This window comes from Silene latifolia, chromosome Y (assembly GCF_048544455.1).
Source record: "Silene latifolia isolate original U9 population chromosome Y, ASM4854445v1, whole genome shotgun sequence".
Lineage (NCBI taxonomy): Eukaryota > Viridiplantae > Streptophyta > Magnoliopsida > Caryophyllales > Caryophyllaceae > Silene > Silene latifolia.
The window spans coordinates 296,749,555-296,768,992 of NC_133538.1; the positions used below are offsets into that span (position 1 = coordinate 296,749,555).

Below are 19,438 nucleotides of genomic sequence, written 5' to 3' on the forward strand. Positions count from 1 at the left end.
CCTTTGCCAGGTGGTAACTTACGTGATCAGGATTGACTAGTTGGATGTGATTACGGGTCTATGATGTGTATGAATGTTTGTGTGAGGTTTTGACCTCACAAGAAGTGGTATTGTGTGATAATTATAAAGTTGTTGTCTGAATTTTCTATATGTTGAGTACGGTAACCTGAATGAATGATGAAAAAAAATAAAAATAAAAATGGTAATAGTTTGATTGATCTGGCATGGTAAGTTATAATCGTATGTGTATTTATAATACATGTGTATTCCGTGAAATGGTAATGGTAAGGATGATGGTCATGAGGTGCTTATCCGTTTATTCATATAATATGTTGCGTTGTGATTTAGTAAAGTGGATTTAAGTAAGTTTTCTTGTCCGAGAAGTTATTTTTGAGTCAGTTTTTATGGGATTGTGTATGATACGATGTCTATATGTGTGGTTGTGGTGCCTCGGGTGGTGATCCGGGCATGGTACTTAGTGTTGTGATGCGGGTATTTTCGCACTATGGTGTGGCTGTTGGTGACGGTGTTGCGATGCCGTCACCTGTTGTGGTGGAGTAGGCGGGATGATTATGATTAGAGTTTCGAAAGTATATATCAGTTATACATAAATTGCTGTTTTGTTTGATGTTGCTTCCTGTGAGTTTCAGTTTGTACAGATAGACAGTTGTTTTGTTTATTGACGTTCCTTACTAGTTAAGTTTTGGAATGAGGGTAGAGTATGATATGAAAGAGAGTGTATTTGTTTCCGTGGTTGTCATGGCATCGGGATATTCTGTTGATGGGACACAGTTGTCAGAAGTTGGTACAGTACATTTGATCTTGTCGTAGATGAGGCATCGGTGCACATAGTCATGGCAAGTGATTCGTAAAACAAGTGTGGTAATGATCTGAAAGCTGCAGGTGGTTCATAATCTTTCGTTGATACAGTGAGTGTAGGGTGTTGGGAATTAGTGTCATGTTAAGTTATGTATGAGTTTTGCGGTAAAGGAAGAAAAGAACTTGAAGATCTAGTGTGAGTGTATGTAATAATTGTGGACCGTGAGTTATGAGTATGGAGATAGGTGCAGGTATAGAGGATTATGTCGTTTTGGTAGTAATAGGGAACAATTGAAGTTTTGGTTAAGCTAAAGATTTTGAGGTAGAGGTTAGGTGGTGTGACGAGTGAATTGAAGTATGGGAATTGTTTAAGTAAGAGAGCCTTAGATATATGCATAGCAAGTGTTTAGATTATAGGTGGTTATCTTTGACATGCGGTGGTGATGGGGATAATGAGAAGAAATAGCTAGAATTTAGTATTAGTGAGTTACGAGGACGTAACATTTATGTTAAGAGGAGTAGGATGCGATAAAAAATATTTTGATGGTTGTGCATATGGTAGTATAATTGGAAGTAGAGTGTTGGTGTAGCATAAAGGATGAATATTTGTTTTGATTGATTTTATTAAAGGTGATGACCGTGCTTGTAGTAGTTCGATGTTTAGGAATGGGAGAATATTTCAATAGTGTTGACAGTTGGATGATGATGTTATGAGTGTGAGTAAACTTCGAGGATGAAGTTCCGTTTAAGGGTGGTAGAATGTAACATTTCGTTTGATGTTTATGGGTGTCTTGGTTTTGTATTTGCTGGTGGATAATATGTTAGTGAAACGGAGCTAGCAGCGTTTGTGGATGGTAGTTGCTAGTGTATAGAGTTAGTTTCAAGAGAGGCTATAATGTGGTGGATACGATATCGTGAGTCATGTTGTGGAGGTAGACGTAGTTTTTTTTTTGGATGAAATGTAAGCATTTCCATTAAGACCATAAAAAAAGTTACAACTCAACCGTTTTGGTGACAAACAATTTTAAAACCCAACAAACTGGGTTTAAACAAACAAATTACAATTACTTAACCATAATCTATCATTATGGTCAATTCCAGGCTTCATGATTCCTTCATGATTACTTCTTTAAGGATTTCAGGCCTGAGAAGGATCCCTTCAATTCGAACTCTATTTCTCTGCATCCAAATATGATAGTAAAGAGCCATTGCAGCACACAAAAGTACACCGGTCTTCAGGTCTGAGAACTTCCTAGCAGCTATCCAAGACAAAAGATCATCTGGAGTAGTAGTGCCAGCCAAGCTATCAAACAGACTAAGAACTTTTCTGCTATATGGACAAGTCTGAAAGAGATGAGAGTGACTCTCAATCCCTGCACCACATAGCAAACAGAGATCATCAGCAGCAATCCCCAGGGCATAAAGTTTGTCTTTGAGCATCAAAGCCTCCCTAGCAATAAACCACCCCATAAACTGGTGTTTTGGGACACACCAACTATTCCAGACCAGCTTATGCCATTGTACAGTCTGAAACTTGTCCCTCAACAGATCATAACCACTTGCCATAGTATACCCTTTAGTGTCCAAAAGCCATTGCCCATTGTGAAAACCAGGTGCCAGTTTCTCTTTAACTTTACAGATAGACTTCCACCCCCAGCTCAAATCTCCACTTGGGGTGTACTCATCTCAATCTCTGCCTTTTATATACAACTGATTCACCCATTTGACCCATAGCCTGTCCGGACTACAATACACCCACCATACCAATTTCCCAATTGAAGCATGGTTCCAAATAATACTATCTTTGATACCCAAACCACCTTCACTCTTTGGAGCACAAACCTTAGCCCAGCTGACTCTAGGCACTCTAATGAAATCAGGACTGCCATCCCAAAGATAATTCCTACATATTGCATTGACTTTATTGAGGACTCCTTTTGGAATAACAAAAATGTTAATCCAATAGCTGTAGAGTGCAGTGAGAACAGAGTTCACAAGTACTAATCTGCCAGAGTATGAGAGCTTCTTAGTACCAAAACTCCTTATCCTCCTAACCAATTTTTCCACCAGAATATTACAGTCCCCCTTGGACATCCTACCACAAGTGATTGGGACCCCTAGATACCTAAAAGGTAACTGACTCTCAATGACCCCATAGATTTGGAGGATATCTTTCTTAACCCAGCCCAAGACTCTATTAAAGTAAGCACAAGTTTTTGTATTGTTCATCTGAAGTCCAGAGGCAACAGAAAAAGTTGCAAAAGATCTTAAGAGGACCATGATAGAAGAAACATCACCTTTACTGAGCAATAACAAATCATCAGCAAACATTAAGTGGGATAGTTTAAGCTGGCCATAAAGAGGATGATACTTGAAGTTCATATGCTCAGTAGTGTATGCCATGATCCTGCTTAAGTACTCCATGCCTATGGTAAACAAAAGAGGAGATAAAGGATCCCCTTGCCTAAGCCCCTTTGCCCCATTAAAGAATCCAAAAGTTTCTCCATTGAGCACAAGAGAATAAGAAGCAGTCTGAACACACTCCATAACCAAATCAATAATTTTTTGTGGAAAATTTAAGTAGATCAGCATCTGATGTAAAAAATTCCAGTTGACTGAGTCATAAGCTTTTTTCAGATCAACTTTGAGCATGAATCTAGGAGACACTGACTTCCTATTATAACACCTCACCACATCTTGACAAATTAATATATTTTCAACTATGCTCCTTCCTTTAATGAAACCTCCCTGGCTATCACTGATTATATGAGGGAGCACTTCAGAAATTCTGTTGCACAAAAGCTTGGAAATACACTTGTAGACCACATTACAACAAGATATAGGTCTAAATTGAGTTACATTCTGAGGAATGTCACACTTGGGAATCAGGGTCACTAATGTATAGTTTAATTGTTTCAAAAGCTTACCAGTGTGAAAAAAATATTTGATAGCCTCACACTGTCCCCCCCACAGTATCCCAAGTATCCCTGAAAAAAAGCACTAGAAAACCCATCTGGACCAGGTGCTTTGTGGGTAGGAATAGAAAAGATTACCTGTTTGATCTCTTCATTGGTTATTGGAGTAAGAAGTGAAGCATGATGTTCAGCTGTACAAATCTTCCCATTTGAATCACATTTTGAGAGACCTTCACAGTTGGACTGGTAGTTCCCAGCAATCCAATATAGAAGTCAGTAAATGCATTCTGAATATCCTCAACATCCTCACACATAACACCCTGGAGGTTTTCAATCTTCATAACTTTAGTCTTGTTCTGCTTACCCTTAATAACAGTATGAAAATACTTAGAGTTGGTATCCCCTTTTTCCACCCAAATAGCTTTAGATTTCTGTAAGAGGAAATCATGGCAGGCACTATGCAAAAATCTCACACTGTTGGCTGCTTCCAGTTCCTTTAAAATTAGATCAGTGTTAAGAGGATCCTTCCTAATTTCATTTTGTAGGAACTCCAAATTCATGCTAGCCCTAGAAGCATTGTTTTCAATATCATCAAAGTCATCATTATTAAGTTGTTTGAGAGGACACTTCAAAGATTTAAGTTTTTTGATCAACACATACATCTTAGTCCCTATCCAATTCCTATTCCAATGGAGTTTCACACAATCCTGGAACCCCTCAGAGGAGCTCCACATGTTAAAATATTTGAAACTTCTTCTTTTCTGACTCCCAACTATCTTTGCTTGAACAACACATGGAATATGATCAAATATTCCTTCACAGTAAAAATGAGCATAAGCTTGAGGACGTTGAGTTAACCAATCCTGATTCACCAAGACTCTATCTAACCTGCTATAAACCCTAGAACTGGGCTCATGTTTATTACACCAAGTGAATAAAGACCCAATGGCAGGACTGTCAAGAACACCACATTCATCCACACAAGCCTTAAACTCTTCAATTTCTTCCATAGTACTATTACCCCCTAACCGTTCAGCAGGGCTTAGCACAGTATTAAAGTCCCCACAAATAGCCCAAGGCTCCCTCATAAGGTGACTGAAGTGAACAAGTCTTTCCCATAATGGTCTTCTATTAGATGCCCCATTAAAGGCATAGCCCATGGTGATAGCAAAACTTCTTCCCAGTACCCATATCAGTGACCTCTAGATGAATAAATTGGGGATTATATTAGCTATATGTACCTGGAACATGGCTGGATTCCACAGTACCCAAATTCTACCTCCTTTATGGTAATTTGTATTAGTAGTGATGCACCAAGTACTACAGAGGTTATTTCTCACACTATTTAGAGACAAAGGTTTAAGGTAGACGTAGTTGGTGGAGTTGGTGTTGAGAGTTCATGTTTAATAGGTTGGGTTATCGTTTGAGTTAGTAGCTATGTTGTTGTGTCTTGGTCGAGTTTGTGTGTTTGTTTTGAGTATGGGTTGAACTTCGGGGACGAAGTTCTTTTTAAGGAGGGAAGACTGTAATACTACGGTTTTATGAGTCTCTGGGTACTCTATCGAGTGGGGCTTACTCTGTCGAGTAAGCATGTTTTGATTTACGAATCAGTGTTCTGCCTGTAGGGTAATCGATTGAGTAGCCTTGGTACTCGATCGAGTAAGTGGCACTCGATCGAGTAAGTCGGTTAACGGGTTATATCTCAACGGGTTTTGTTAATAATGTGAATTAGTATCTATATTACGCCGTCATCTTTCATAAACACTTTTTATAAACCTAATACACTTAAAAGAGATTGCAAACTACGTTGTTCTTCCTATTCGCATTATTGGCAAATCCCGGAGCTAGAGAGGTCGGATTTCATCGTTCTTTGTATCATTGTGATCCTTGCGTCAAGGGTAAGTCCTATGTACCATTTTTATAGCATTTGGTTAAGGTTGTTTAAACGCTAATTTTGGGATTGGGGCTTTTTTATGTTTATGTTGATGTGGTAGTGATTGTATGATTATGTGTATATGAGCAGGGTTCGTAGAGGAAAGGTTTTGAGACAGCTGCTAGATCGTCTGCTGTTTGTGTTGCATTCCAGGTAGGGTTTTCCTACTCAGTATTAGTTACATGATTGTGTGGTGATTGTTATTATTATTGAGTAATTATCGTACTGGAATTGGTTGTTGGTAATTGTTGGTGTTGTGACGGTTGTTGTTTATTATCGTTGACTGTTGTTGTCTCTATCTGTGTTCTTCGGGGGTACGTCCCTGGCTGAGTGGAGTCACTTCCGGGAGTGGCTTCACGCTCTTGATTCGCCTCCTGTGGAACCCGCCACAGGAGGGATGTGAACATTAGGGAACATGGGTTTATCACTCGATGAGATGAGCGGGGCTTAGGTGGGAACGGCTGTGGTCCCCCACTGGCGGTGTGGAGTACCTGTTCCGATGGGTACTCTGGTAGGGCTACACACTTTAGTGTGTAGTCAGTTGTGTGGAGATTTATGATGGAGACTGGGGATTGATGTGTTGATTGAGCTGCTTGGTATTTGCTTCATGTTGGTTTGTATCGTGTAATTAGTACTGACCCCGTTTAAATGTTTTAAAAACTGTGGTGATCCATTCAGGGGTGGTGATCAGTTTTTGAGCAGGTATGATATGACGCGTATGGGATAGGTGGGATGAGTCATCACGTGGCAGTTAGATGTCTTCCGCTGTGTCAGACGATGTTTTATAGCTTTGATAGTTTTAGCTGTAGACCGTATGAGAATCTTGTATTCCAGTTTAAGAGTTTTGGTTTTAATCATGTAATCACTTTAAACTATATTGTTATTTAAATTATGTTTCTTCATTGTCATTTGATTATCATTGCCTCGGGTAACCGAGATGGTGACGTTCTTATACCATAAGTGGTCCTGGTAAGGCACTTGGAGTATGGGGGTGTCACAATTAGTTTTCATTATGCATAAGTAATTCAATTGTCTAGGGAACAAGGGAAACCATGCATAAGTAGTTCTTGCAATTGTTGAACAAGGATGTATTATTATGGTTTCATTGTTTCTGTCATATGTTTGCATCGTCATGTTTAATCTTTTTTTGAAGGCCTTATTCATTGATTAAGTTTTTTATTTCGTTCTATAAGTCGAGAGGCACGGAATCAGATTAGACTAAGCATGTGTAGTTGGACGACCTAGTCATAAACGAGAGTTTCTCTAGGACCCGCTCTATAGTTGACACTAATATCGTGAGGTGGGTGTCTTTAAGCCTAAACAATTAACGATACATAAATTCCTATGTTAAAGTTAAGCATTTATATAATTCCCATGTGTGACCCGACCTCCCTAGACTATTCCTTTATCATTATTGTTTTCCTCCATTATCCAACCAACCAATCATACGATTTGTATGTGTGATACATGCAAATTATGTAAATGCTTAAATTAAACATAGGAGTTGATGAATCGTTAGTTGTTTAGGCTTAAAGACACCCACCTCACGATATTAGTGTCAACCATAGACCGGGTCCTAGAGAAACTCTCGTTTATGACTAGGTGTAGATACCCAGTATCTGCACCTTCCAAAAACCACTCGATGATGATCGGACTGTAACATGTTTTTGATATGCGTGCGTGGATTGGCTATATATGAGACGGTTTTATGTACTACTCGAATATGAAAAATGATTTCAAAAGTTTTCTAACTTCATTTGCATTAAAATAACACTATTTAGAGTTAAAATCGTCTTCGGACCCAAAACCGACTCAGAAACCCGCAACTCGAGTCAACCTGAGTCAACCCGAGTCAACCCAAATATCGAATGTCAAAAATAATGCCATGAATGCCTTTATCATGTCATTTCCATTAAAATGACCCTAATTAGAGTCAAAATCGTGTTCGGACCTAAAACCGACTCAGAAACCCGCAACTCGAGTCAACCTGGGTCAACCCGAGTCAAACCAAACCTCGAATGTCGAAAATAATGCCATGAATGTCTTTATCATGTCATTTCCATTAAAATGACCTTAATTAGAGTAAAAACCAACACCGAGCCAAAAACCGACTCGAAATTTAAATCCTGACTCACACGGGTCAAACCCGAGTCAAGCACACAAAACACCTTCCTCAAGTAACACCCAAAATCATCTTATTAGGAGCCCATATTGTTACCCGACATCTCATTTCAATACTACAAATCAATCCAACCAAATAATAGATAGAGTAAAGGCCACGTCCAAATTGAAAGGGACAATACACCCCTTTCAATCACAAGGTAGCTCGCGCCTCAATGAGGGGTCTGCTTAGCCTCTAAGCAAAGTCAACCGACCTACCTCCCCACATTTCTCTATAAATACCCACCTTCACACTCCATAATCCTCACGCGAGTGTCCGCCCCCTCACTTCTCTCTTAAACTTCTAGACCCGACTTCCTAAGTCACAAAATCGACAAGTGTTTACGACCTACCGATCGTAAACACAAGCCTTACACATTTTGTTTAGTACCGTCGCCGCGCATTCGACCTACCCACTTGACCAACTCAATTCATCAATCAACATGTTTTAATTAAAATATTTTCAACATATTTTCAAAACAAAATCCTTTTTTAAGGCACTCTTTTAAACTTCTTTGATCGCGATTAGTCAAAACGAGAAAACCGTCTCTAAAGTCGTCTACTTCACAAACATCAATAAACGTAGGTTTGAGGGTGTAAATATCTCATTTATTTCATTTATTTACTGTTTTTAATAGTTTTTGTGCATGAACAATGCATAACACGATTTAAATATAGGTTAGACGAGCCAAAACCAAGTTTTGGCCCGAGACATAAGCACTTTTCTATGCAAAGAGGCTCCCGCCTCTTGTGGGTTATCGGGTCAGACTCATCCGTGCTTGTTCTCGTCTTTCCTCTTTATTTCTTTCTTATTTGCAATCGGTTTTTACCATTTCAAATGCTTCAAATCATTTTTCTATGACAAACATTTTAGCCATAAATTATAATCACCCTTGGTTCCATATACCATGACGGTTTAATTCGTGACTCGGTGATATTAATTGGTTAATTACATTTTAAAGAAAATTCTTTTCTTTTATTTACCATTGTAATTCATTTTTATGATAAACATATTTTCACCATTACAAAAATCATCTTTGGTTCTTTATACCATGACGGTTTATTCCGTGACTCGATGATATTATTGGTTAATTAAAAATTTAATGGGTATTTCAACGCCCTTTTCTTTTATTTACCATTTTTCTCATTTATTTACACTTGAAAACATATTAGTCATAATTCATAATCATCCTTGGTTCTTTATACCATGTCGGTTTAATCCGAGTACATTGACAAACTTGACTAATTACAAATAATTGAACTTAACATAATTAGTTCAAATCAAACATTTTCCTTTTACACATTTTACTATGCTTTTCAAACTTGCAAATACGACAACGAATATTACTAACATAATAGTAATTATTCCGAGTCATGCAAATCATACTTTCATATCATTAATCACAAAAACCGGTTTTAAACAACCTTTTTAGCAACCAGGAGACTCCCCTTGGGTCGTCGTCTGGCTCGCGCCCCAAGAGGCCGTCTGTTTTCATATTTTAAAACCAGGAAGAGCCCCTTCCCTCGCTAATAGGCTTGCGCCCTAATGGGGCTGCCTGACACTATTCTGTTTCCTTTTAGCACTTGTCAGGACGATCCCGATTACGGTTAACCCGAATATGTGACGGATCAGATTGACAAGTTTATGTTTTTATACTTTGTCATTTGATACCCTTTTTCAAATAAATGGATCATGTTAAGCATCATAATCCGAATTTGGTAAATGGATGTTTAATAACTGTTTTCACATGCAAATCAATCTAAATCTAACTTTGACACCAATTTCTTGGTACATGGATTAAATCAACCGACATAGAAAGCTCTCACATGTTAGGTTAAGACTTTTGGATGCGCATTCATGCATTTAAACCGTTTTATCAACTTTTTCACTTAAACAACCACGATCGATCAGTAGAGGCCGCTAATGCGGGCGGTATTGGATGTCCGATTAAGGGGCTTCCCAATACGTACCCTCACCCCTTACTCAGAACCTTTGGATAGTGGATGGCCTTATCCAGGGTGCACGAGAGTCATTTTAGGCATAGAATGCTAAAAGGGGGACGAGTCCTTACCTTTAGTACCTATGTCATACACAGCTTTTTGCCTTGGTTGACCTAGGTATAAAGTGGATTCAAACGAGTTACAAGCATCCCACAAATGCTTGGTGGTGACTCCGAATATCTCTGCATCATTTCGAGACCTTTACCGAGACGAAACCGACCGATCTAAAGCGATCCGGTCGAAAGCATTTTTACGTCACCGAGCGTGGCTTTCAGACCACTGCATGCCCACAATTTGGCTTGGAGGGCAGGTGGCCCGTGACTACGGACCGGTAGGCGGCTCTCACCCATAAACCGGCTTGTGGCCCATGGCCACACTAGGTCATCCTACTACACATGCTTAGTCTAATCCGATTCCGTGCCTCTCAACTTATAGAACAAATTAATTAACTTAATCAATGAATAAGGCCTTTAAACAAATATTAAATGTGATGAGGCAAACATCTGATAGAAACAATGAAATGATATTAATACATCCTTGTTCAACAATTGCAAGAACTATTTATGCATGGTTTCCCTTGTTCCCTAGACAATTAAATTATTTATGCATAATGAAAACTAATCTAATGACATATGAATTGATAAAGATAAACATAAAAAGAAATAACAAAATAACACTAGAAATAAAATTACCTTGACAATGGAAGTAGAACTTGAATATAGAAAAACAAATACTTGAAATGGAAATTGTAAATGAACTTGTCATATAAATTGAAACGCTTAAGGAAATTGTTTATAACATAAAGGAAATGATAAAGGGAAACCTAATCTAAACTAAACTAATAACTAAAATAAGAGTATAAAGTGGTGTAGAAAGTATGTTAGAAGTGTCTAAGAGGTCCCTTTAGGTCCCGGATCAACACTCTTTATATAGGGGTGAAGGGAGAAACGTAATCAATTAAGAGAGGGGTAACCCCGATCGGGGCCATGGCTTTTCAGCTTGTTCTCCTTAATTCCTCTAGTGAATGCTTATGGAATCCAATGCTTACCGATAAATGCCCTATTAAGCGTCCGATAATGATCTTTAAGCTTGGCATCCAATGCACTCTAGCATCCTAGGCTTCCACCTAGTTGGACTTGATTTCTTGGGCTTGACTTTGCATAACACTTTATTTTGCATTTTCATCTTAATCCATAGCTTTATGCATAGAAATCCATGTAATACTTCAAGGTTGGTCCAACTCATGCTCCACACTTAGCCTCGTATACTACCTCTTCCAAATTTGTTAGAAATAAGCTCCTAAAAGCTCAACTTCCTACAAATTGTGACAAAACATTCAAATACATCTAGAATACAATATTAGCTCATAAAACCACTAGATTAGTGCAAATGACAAATATATTAGAGGTAAAGTAGGGGGTCAAAATGTATATAAAATGGACTTATCAAACTCCCCCAAGCTAAACCCTTGCTTGTCCTCAAGCAAGCACACAATACAATGTATGATAAGGTCAAGGGTACGAGCAACAATCATCTCATCCAAATGCAATTCCCGTCAAGTAATCTTTAAAGCTTAATGAATCAAATCCCGAAATAACATGGGAATAGGGAAAATGCAACAATATGGATGAGATTTATATGCTGCGTAGCATGAAAGACTTCATATGAACTTTTCGGCCCTTGCATGATCTTTTGACTTTGGACTCTCACGGTACACTCAAGCTCATTTATATGTGAAAGGATATTTATATGAGTAGCACTCTCCTATCCTCGACTCATGAGAATGTGCCCGCAATCTAATATGGTAGTCATTTCAAATCACAAGTTAAAAACGATCAAAATGCAAACATATAAAAGAAGCCAATGGGTAGAAGAAGGCAATATGTAATGGGTAAGAAAGGAGAACATATGAATTGTCGTATGTGGAGCTAAGTCAAGCTAGCAACAACCAAGTGAAAAGATGCTCAATCCCTAAACTAAACCCAATATTTCAATACAAATCATAAGAACATTCTCCAAAAGATGATAATAAAACATGAGAATTTTCTTAATTTCCACTTCTTCTTCTTCTTCTTTATCTCAATACAATTAATGTTTCTTTTTGTTCTTTTTCATTCATGTGATTTTTTCATTTTTTCTCTTTTTTTTTTTTCTTTTTCACAACTCTTTCTTTTTCACTTCTTTCTTTCATTAACCAAATCCGAAAATAGCAAATCCAGCATAACCAAGCTCACAAAGACTAAAAATTAAGCATATCCTAAATAAGCACCCTAACACCAAAGACATAGCTACTAGCTTAACAAGGTAGGCAAGTATGATGTAGCTAGATAAGATGTAAAATTTGGTGTAAGAAGGGGCTAGAAATGGGCAATAATGTCTATGTGAATGGCTTCAAATGCAAGCATGTAATGAAAGTAATGCTCAAAGAGATGAAATTAAAACCATACTTGTGCGTTATTGATATAACACACACCATAAGAAGACCTACACTCACCTAAGTGAGACCGGAAATGGATGAACCGGTCCAAGGAGGCTCTACCTTACCATCTCGTGCCTTGCCAAAAGTCAAGATCAAGCCTATTTGGTTCAAATTTCACCTTCCACCTACTATGTCAAGACATCCTCATGTATGCAAAACCCGTCAAAAGCGCGACTTATTAGCTTTAAAAAGCTACAATATGGGAAAAGCAAAGAGGAAAGACATTATGCATAAGACAAAAGGGTGGACACAACACACACTCTTTATGAAGAATTTCAATTTTTTTCAAAGTTTTAGGATTTTAGTTTTCCCATAACTAGACTCACTAAATCCCTCCCCCAAGCTAGAACAACACATTGTCCTCAATGTGTAAAACAAAGAAGCACACCCAACAAGGGGAGATGAGACGACACATGCAAAAATAAAGAAAGGAAATAAGGCATAAAACCGCGTAGAAGCTCCCCCAAGCTAGCTTGAAAACGGCGTAAAGTCCAATTGATGTAAAATCTACTCGGTTTTTAAGGATTAGAACTGTATGTTGGACTGTTCGTTTTATGTTGTAAAATACCCAGCGAAAATTAAACTGTTTATTTGATTTTTATATGTTGAACGAAAAATAATAAAGATATGACATGATCACTCTCTCCTCCCTCGCAAGGAACTTGATTGCAATGCACGACTAGTTTTTTTGACTCTCACCTCGTAAGGATCAACTCACACTCTTATCTCTGCCTCTCAAGAAAGAAATAACACTCAAAGCTCGCAAGCAATAAGCAACAAGAAAACTTGTATTAATTCTCAAACTAAATGTGTATGTATCAAAACTGAATACAAAAGACCCTTATTTATACTAGATAGAAACCGACCTCCCTTCCCGAGACTTCCCTAAATCGTCCTAAACTGATTAAGGAAACCGACCCATAATATGGCAAATTGCCTTATTACAATCAAACTAAGATTAGGAAAGAAACAATAAGGAAATAACAATACTACCTTAAATTTATTGACTAGAATTAGGAAAGCAAAAATAATGAAACTAATAATCTTAGACACCACCATCAGCACCGACCTAGGCCGCCCTTGGTTTGCGTGTTGGTTAGACCGACACCAACCCGTCTGCATTGCTTCTCCATGTTATCATATTCACGATAATTGAGCCCATTTTGAAACCTTCAGAAATGTGATTGATACTTGTCGATGTGAGTATCAAAAATAGTATTTATAATTTCCAAACTACAACTAGCAAGCGGTAGTAAGGGTCGATCCGCAGGGAGGTAGGGAGATAATAGTTGCTTTTAATTCTAGTCTAAGGGAAACAGTTTGAGGGGGGTTTTGATATGAATTAAATCTAAATCTAATAACATACACTAAATAAGCAAATAAAAGTAATAAAGGATGTAAACAATGATAAAAGAAATGCTAAGACGGTCGGTTCACTATAGTTGCGATGGCACACAATCCTAGGTAAGTCCGAAATACAGTCGTGTAGGATGGGTAAAACAAGTCCTCTCGGTCCAAGTTAACTAGTAGCTCCTTTCGGCCTATGCTACTAGTCCCTAGGTCTCACTAATTCTAGCTCTCGCCCCGATTAGTGATACCTAAATCCTAAATTACATTATTTCTCGATCTCAGCAATTTAGTCATCTTAATTCATTAACTGATGCCCCTCCCTATCTCTCGATCTATGGGTAGGTCAAAAATAAGCATCTAACAAGTCTCCTCTCGGTCTCATTGCTAAATATTGCTCTTAACGAATCAAACGGTGCTAATCAGACACGAAGTCGGTCGATCAACCAGCTACCCCTGTCGATCGACAAACCGGCTCGGTCGATCGACCGGTTAAGCCAGTCGATCGACCAAGCCCTAATTCGGGGTCACCTATGCTAATGCCATATACGCTATAGATGCCTTACATCTTAGCACGGGGTGTTTAGCTAGACATATTTACGCAAATAACAAGAACTTATTTAATAATAAGCATAATGGATTGCATAATTGAAATAATTGAATGAATAAATTCGCATAAAACTTTAACTAGGGCTTGGGATTCTAGCTAGCAAGAACTAATACTAACGAAACGAATAAAACAATACTGAAATTAGAATTACCGAAGCAAAGGAACAAGCGATGAATCCGAAAGTAAGGTACAAACTTTATGGAGAATTGTAAACCACGAATAGCTAATGTATTTTATTGTATGTAAACTAAAGATACGTATGATAGGAACTCGATCCCTCATGACCTCCTGCTCTTCTGAAACATAGGGTTACGTTATATAGAAAGTCTTACGTAACTTATTCCTAAAACCTAATTACTTTGGGCTTTCTCGCGTCTTCTAATTTCCGTCAGCTCGTGGGGTGGTCGATCGACCATGGACCTCAGTCGATCGACTGAGCCTCGCTGAACAGTAGCTTCTGATCTTATTTATGAATCGGGCTCTGGTCGATCGACCATGTAGGTCAGTCGATCGACTGCTTCTCTTTCCTGCAGACTTCTGTTCAGCACTCTGACAGTCTATAGACCACTGTAGCTGGTAATCCGCTTCTAAAACTCTCACAAATATATCTTTCCGGCCTTGAAATGCGCATCAAGTTCATCTATCGAGTCACTACTTCATGTCAAATGCAATGCTAAGTACTTAGGGATGGATTCGGCTCGATTTCCGCTGGATTCTTCACATTTTTGCAATATTACACAAAAACACAAAAGTAGACGGAAATAGGGAAAATAGTAGCATAAACTACATATTTGAGCTCTGAAATGCGTGTGAAATAGGGTGTAAAACATCATATTTAGGACACGCATCAAACTTCCCCAAACCAAACCCTTGCTTCCTAATGGAACAATTTCAATCTCAGAGCGAAATGCAACTATAAAGCCTAAACCAATTTAATGCTAAAACCAACAATCAATTAGCAATACGAATCATGCAAACGAGTTATGTAGTCGTTAAAAATAAAGCTGAACTGTCAACCTTGCAAGACCTTTAAAATTGGACTCTCACGGGTCACTCTTCTCTCAATAAGCAAAGGGTAAGCATATATATGTAAGAGAGGAAGAGAAATAGCCGCTCACCTAAACTACGACCCACATAAACATGCGTGCAACTAATATGATAGACAATTCTAACTACCGCACATACATTCCAACCAAACAAGGTCCTGTCACAACCGAGAGCTTACAAAATTATGGTAAAGTGAGGCAATGGGTGAGAAAAGGCAAAGCATTAATGGAAATGTGGAGGTATAGGCGGCCAAGCTAGTATCTAAACAAAACCATACGAGAACATCCATTTCCAACTCAATTATAGGATTAAGCACATGCGCCCTTCATTATTTGGCACAAAACTCACCAAACCGAACTGAAAATACTCCTCAATAAATGTAAATAAAGTATAGGAGTGAAACCGTCTACAAACAACATCTTTTCCTTTCGCGGTTTCTTTCTTTTATCATTTTTTCTCTTTTTTTTTCTCGTTTCTTTCTCATTTTCCAATTCTTTTCTTTTCATCCTCCTTTATTTTCTACCATCTCCAAGTAACGCAATACAGACCAAACTTGGCACAATAAATTATATACCGCAAAAGCATACATTATACTAGCTTGACAAGGCAGGCTAAATTTGGATGTAGCTAAGGGTTAACAGGCAAATTTGGCTAATGTGGAGTTCAATGGGTAAAATGAAATAAAGGGGAAATTGTACGCACCTCCCTGCATATGACACCAACCACTAACCCGAATGTATGCAGGCAAAAAGAAATTGAATTTCATAAATATGCAAATTAATGATACATGATATGCAAGGAGTAACTACTCACAATCCTACATGAAACCGGTCACAAATGACACCAGTTATATGAGCTTTAATCCTTAGAAATTATAAGTAAGTTGCCAAAATTTCAGGTCAAGTCTATAATCCAGCAAATATTTTAACAAAAACTCGTAGGTATGCATATGTGATTCTACTAATAACATGTCAATTGAGCACGACTTAGGCATAAACAGCTACATATGCAATGTCATCATTGAACTACTACCGTTCCGACTCAATCTATATGCTAAAATAAACGTGCAATTTTTTGAAAATTTTCAAATTTTATGGATTTTCTGTATATATAAGAGAAATGAACAACAATGCAAACTGAAGTGCAATAAACGTGAAACAGAAATGCAATAAAAATGTGAATGCAATGCAAAACCCTTCCCCAAACAAAATCACACAATGACCTCATTGTGCAAAATCATATAAAAGAAACAAAAAAAGAAATGGGAATTTGCGATAAATTAACTAAATAAGACATGAAAAAGAACTCGGAAACTCACAAGATTTTAAGCGCAAAAGGAAACCTCCCCAAACCAGCGTGAGCTAGGAGGTTTCAGTAGCCAGCAGTGCTACTATAGGTACCTGAAAAGAAGCAAAAGTACCGCGCGTAACTCCGAGAAAATAATTTACGAAACCCGAAATTATGTGCAAAATAAGAAAAATAGGAGAAAACAGAAATGAATCGGAGAATAGTGCAGAAAAGACTCCCTCAACTCCGCAAATCGACCAAACACAACAGGGGAATGGTCGTGAACAGGTACAACAGTGGAAGGCGGTCGATTGACCATAGTAGCCAGTCGATCGACCAGGGTGACAGGAACAAAAGCCCTTGGAGTCGCGGCCCAGTCGATCGACCACACAAGCCAGTCGATCGACTGAGATATTTGCTGTAAGTTTCTGATTTCTTCGAATTAGCTCAATAAATTGAGCTAATATGGTCTATGAACCTGCAAATACATATAATAACGCGCCCAAAATTGCGCTAAACCCAAAGTAACAGTCTAAAGCCTTCAAATCCTAAGCAACTTATTAAAGCGAAGTCTCGCGCACATCAAAACAATAAATAGTCTAAAACGGAATAAAAGTGTCCAAAACTCCTGAAATAAAAAGTTTTCATCCGCGAAAAATGCGGAAAATCTCCGACCATGGCTTCTGACTATATGAAGTGCCCTCCGTGGTGCTCAACCTCTTAGCACTCCAATCCACCACATCGTCCGACGGGTCAACATCAGAAGCATCTTCCCATACTTGGATATCCTCATCAGTTTCAAGCTCCAAGTCTGAAACCGTAACTCGAACTGGTGCCCTCTTGGGCTCCTCATCTGGCTCCTCATCCGTGCCATAGCTAAGACATCCTAGACCGCCTCTTTGAATGATTGGCTCCTTCACAGCTGGAGAAATGAGCGAATCTTCCTTCCCCAAACCATTTCCTGCAATATCCAAAACAGAAGAATTGTCCTCCAATTTGCTCCCAATCTGGGACGGAGGTGTCACAACAGGAATAGGTACAGGTACTAAAGTAGGCATATCAGAAAGCACAAAATAAGATTTCTTTTCAGAAATCACATTACAAGTAATTGGCCACATAGGGTCTTTCTTCCTAGGGGATTGGGCAAACATAATAGAGTGCTTCCCTACCTTAAAGGTCAAAGTTCTTTCCCCCACATCAATTACTACACCAGCAGTGTGCAGAAATGGTCTTCCCAAAATAATTGGGGTGTTGACATCTTCAGGAATGTCCAAAACAACGAAATCAACGGGAAAAAAAACTTCCCAATTTGCACGGGCACGTTCTCTAAAACACCTATCGGCCTCATCTCAGACCGGTCAGCCATTTGCACAGTCATGTCAGTAGTCAATCCCAATTTCTTAGCCAGACTCAAAGGCATAACACTGACACTAGCCCCTCAATCACATAATGCCTTCTCAATTGAGAAAGTACCAATATTACAGGGAACAGAGAAACTACCTGGGTCAGACAGTTTATGATCAGCTATATGAGTTAAGTATGAACTAGACTCCTCAGTTAAATGCACAGACTCGACAGCATTCAAAGACCTTTTCTTAGCTAGCAGCTGTTTCATAAACTTCATATATGCAGGTATTTGATTAACTAGCTCTAATAAAGGTATTTGCACATTAAGACTACGCACTAAATCTTTGAATTTACCGAATGTTACCTCATCTTTGGTTGGCACTAGTCTTTCTAGATAAGGGGCTGTAAGAAGCAACTTAGCCCTCTCCTCTAGGTCTCTCATACCGGCATCAGTGGACTTAGGCTGAAAATCCACTACTATGTCCTTGTTGTAGCCCGAACCTTCTTCAGACCATCTCAGGAATGAACCATTAACCGTCGTAGGGTCATACTTTGGAATCGGAACGGACCCATCAACATCTGGATCTTGCGTCGATAATTTCGGAGCCGTCGTACCCCGAAACAAGAAATCCCTCAAGTTATCTGGCATTGGAGGACGAAACGGTTCAACATCAGCAGCATCATCAGTCGATCGACCAGTGGGGTCGGTCGAACGACTGATCTCGTATTTTCCAGAATAAGCAGAAAGATCAGAAAGTGCCGCTGAGGAATAAGGAGTGGTCGATCGACTGGGTGTGGCGGTCGATCGATTGTGATCGCTGATGTTCGTCTTTTTAACGCTCTTTTTCTTCTTTCCTTTTCCAGCAGCTTTTCCACCTTTTCCAACCATAACTCCCTCGAGTTCATCCCCTACAGTAACGGGTCCAGCAAGCGTAGACCCGCTCCTTAATGTGATTGAATTCCGGATCTCTTTTTGGTCCATTGCGGACAGAATCGCCCGGAGTTCTAGTAGCAAATTTACCTGCTAACTGGGCAATCTGAGTTTCCAACATCTTTGTACTAGCCTCTCTAGCCTGAGACTCCTTCTGCATCATTCCCGTCAAGCTCTCAAACATGTTTTTGAGCCCAGAAGTCTTAGAACTTTGAGACTGTTGCTGCTGAGGTACATAGGGTGGTTTCTGGTACGGATGCTGCTGCTTATGAGGGGGCACATAATTCTGCTGCTGCGGAGGTGGAGTCGGATTTTGGACATTCTGGCTACTCCACCTCCAATTTGGATGCACATTAGACGGATCAAAGTAGGTGTTGGGCTGCCTATAATGTTGAAAAGCAGTGCAAACCTCATTGGGACTGATACAGAAATCTGCAACGTGTCCTTCTCCTCCACACCTCTTGCATGAAAAAGGACCGTCTGAAACAGCGTTCACTTGGTACATACCTCCCTTTGAGGCTCCTCCTAACTCATACTTGTCAAATCTTGCCGTAAGTGCCTC

The 19,438-nt window shown here is 39.0% G+C and overlaps 2 protein-coding genes across 2 annotated transcripts; both read right to left on the reverse strand.

The window, feature by feature from the left end:
* Positions 1 to 1,923: 1,923 nt before the first annotated feature.
* Positions 1,924 to 2,385, reverse strand: LOC141630981 (uncharacterized). Its single transcript, XM_074443710.1, has one exon. The coding sequence runs from the start codon at positions 2,383 to 2,385 to the stop codon at positions 1,924 to 1,926; it is 462 nt and encodes a 153-aa protein (XP_074299811.1).
* Positions 2,386 to 2,505: 120 nt separating this feature from the next.
* Positions 2,506 to 19,060, reverse strand: LOC141630982 (uncharacterized). Its single transcript, XM_074443711.1, has 5 exons — positions 18,967 to 19,060; positions 18,784 to 18,854; positions 3,965 to 4,936; positions 3,747 to 3,806; positions 2,506 to 3,681 (listed from the first exon to the last, which is right to left on the reverse strand). The coding sequence occupies exons 1-5, from the start codon at positions 19,058 to 19,060 to the stop codon at positions 2,506 to 2,508; spliced, it is 2,373 nt and encodes a 790-aa protein (XP_074299812.1).
* Positions 19,061 to 19,438: the final 378 nt, after the last annotated feature.

Bases quoted from the DNA above. Each gene is read 5' to 3' on its own strand.
- LOC141630982 (XM_074443711.1), bottom strand. From the start codon at position 19,060: ATGTTTGAGAGCTTGACGGGAATGATGCAGAAGGAGTCTCAGGCTAGA. The intron at 18,855-18,966 runs GTAAATTTGCTA...CCGTTACTGTAG, and splicing joins TCAGATTGCCCAGTTAGCAG to GGGATGAACTCGAGGGAGTT. The intron at 4,937-18,783 runs GTTAAAAAGACG...TTATTCATCTAG, and splicing joins AAGGAAAGAAGAAAAAGAGC to AGGTCACTGATATGGGTACT.
- LOC141630981 (XM_074443710.1), bottom strand. From the start codon at position 2,385: ATGGCAAGTGGTTATGATCTGTTGAGGGACAAGTTTCAGACTGTACAA.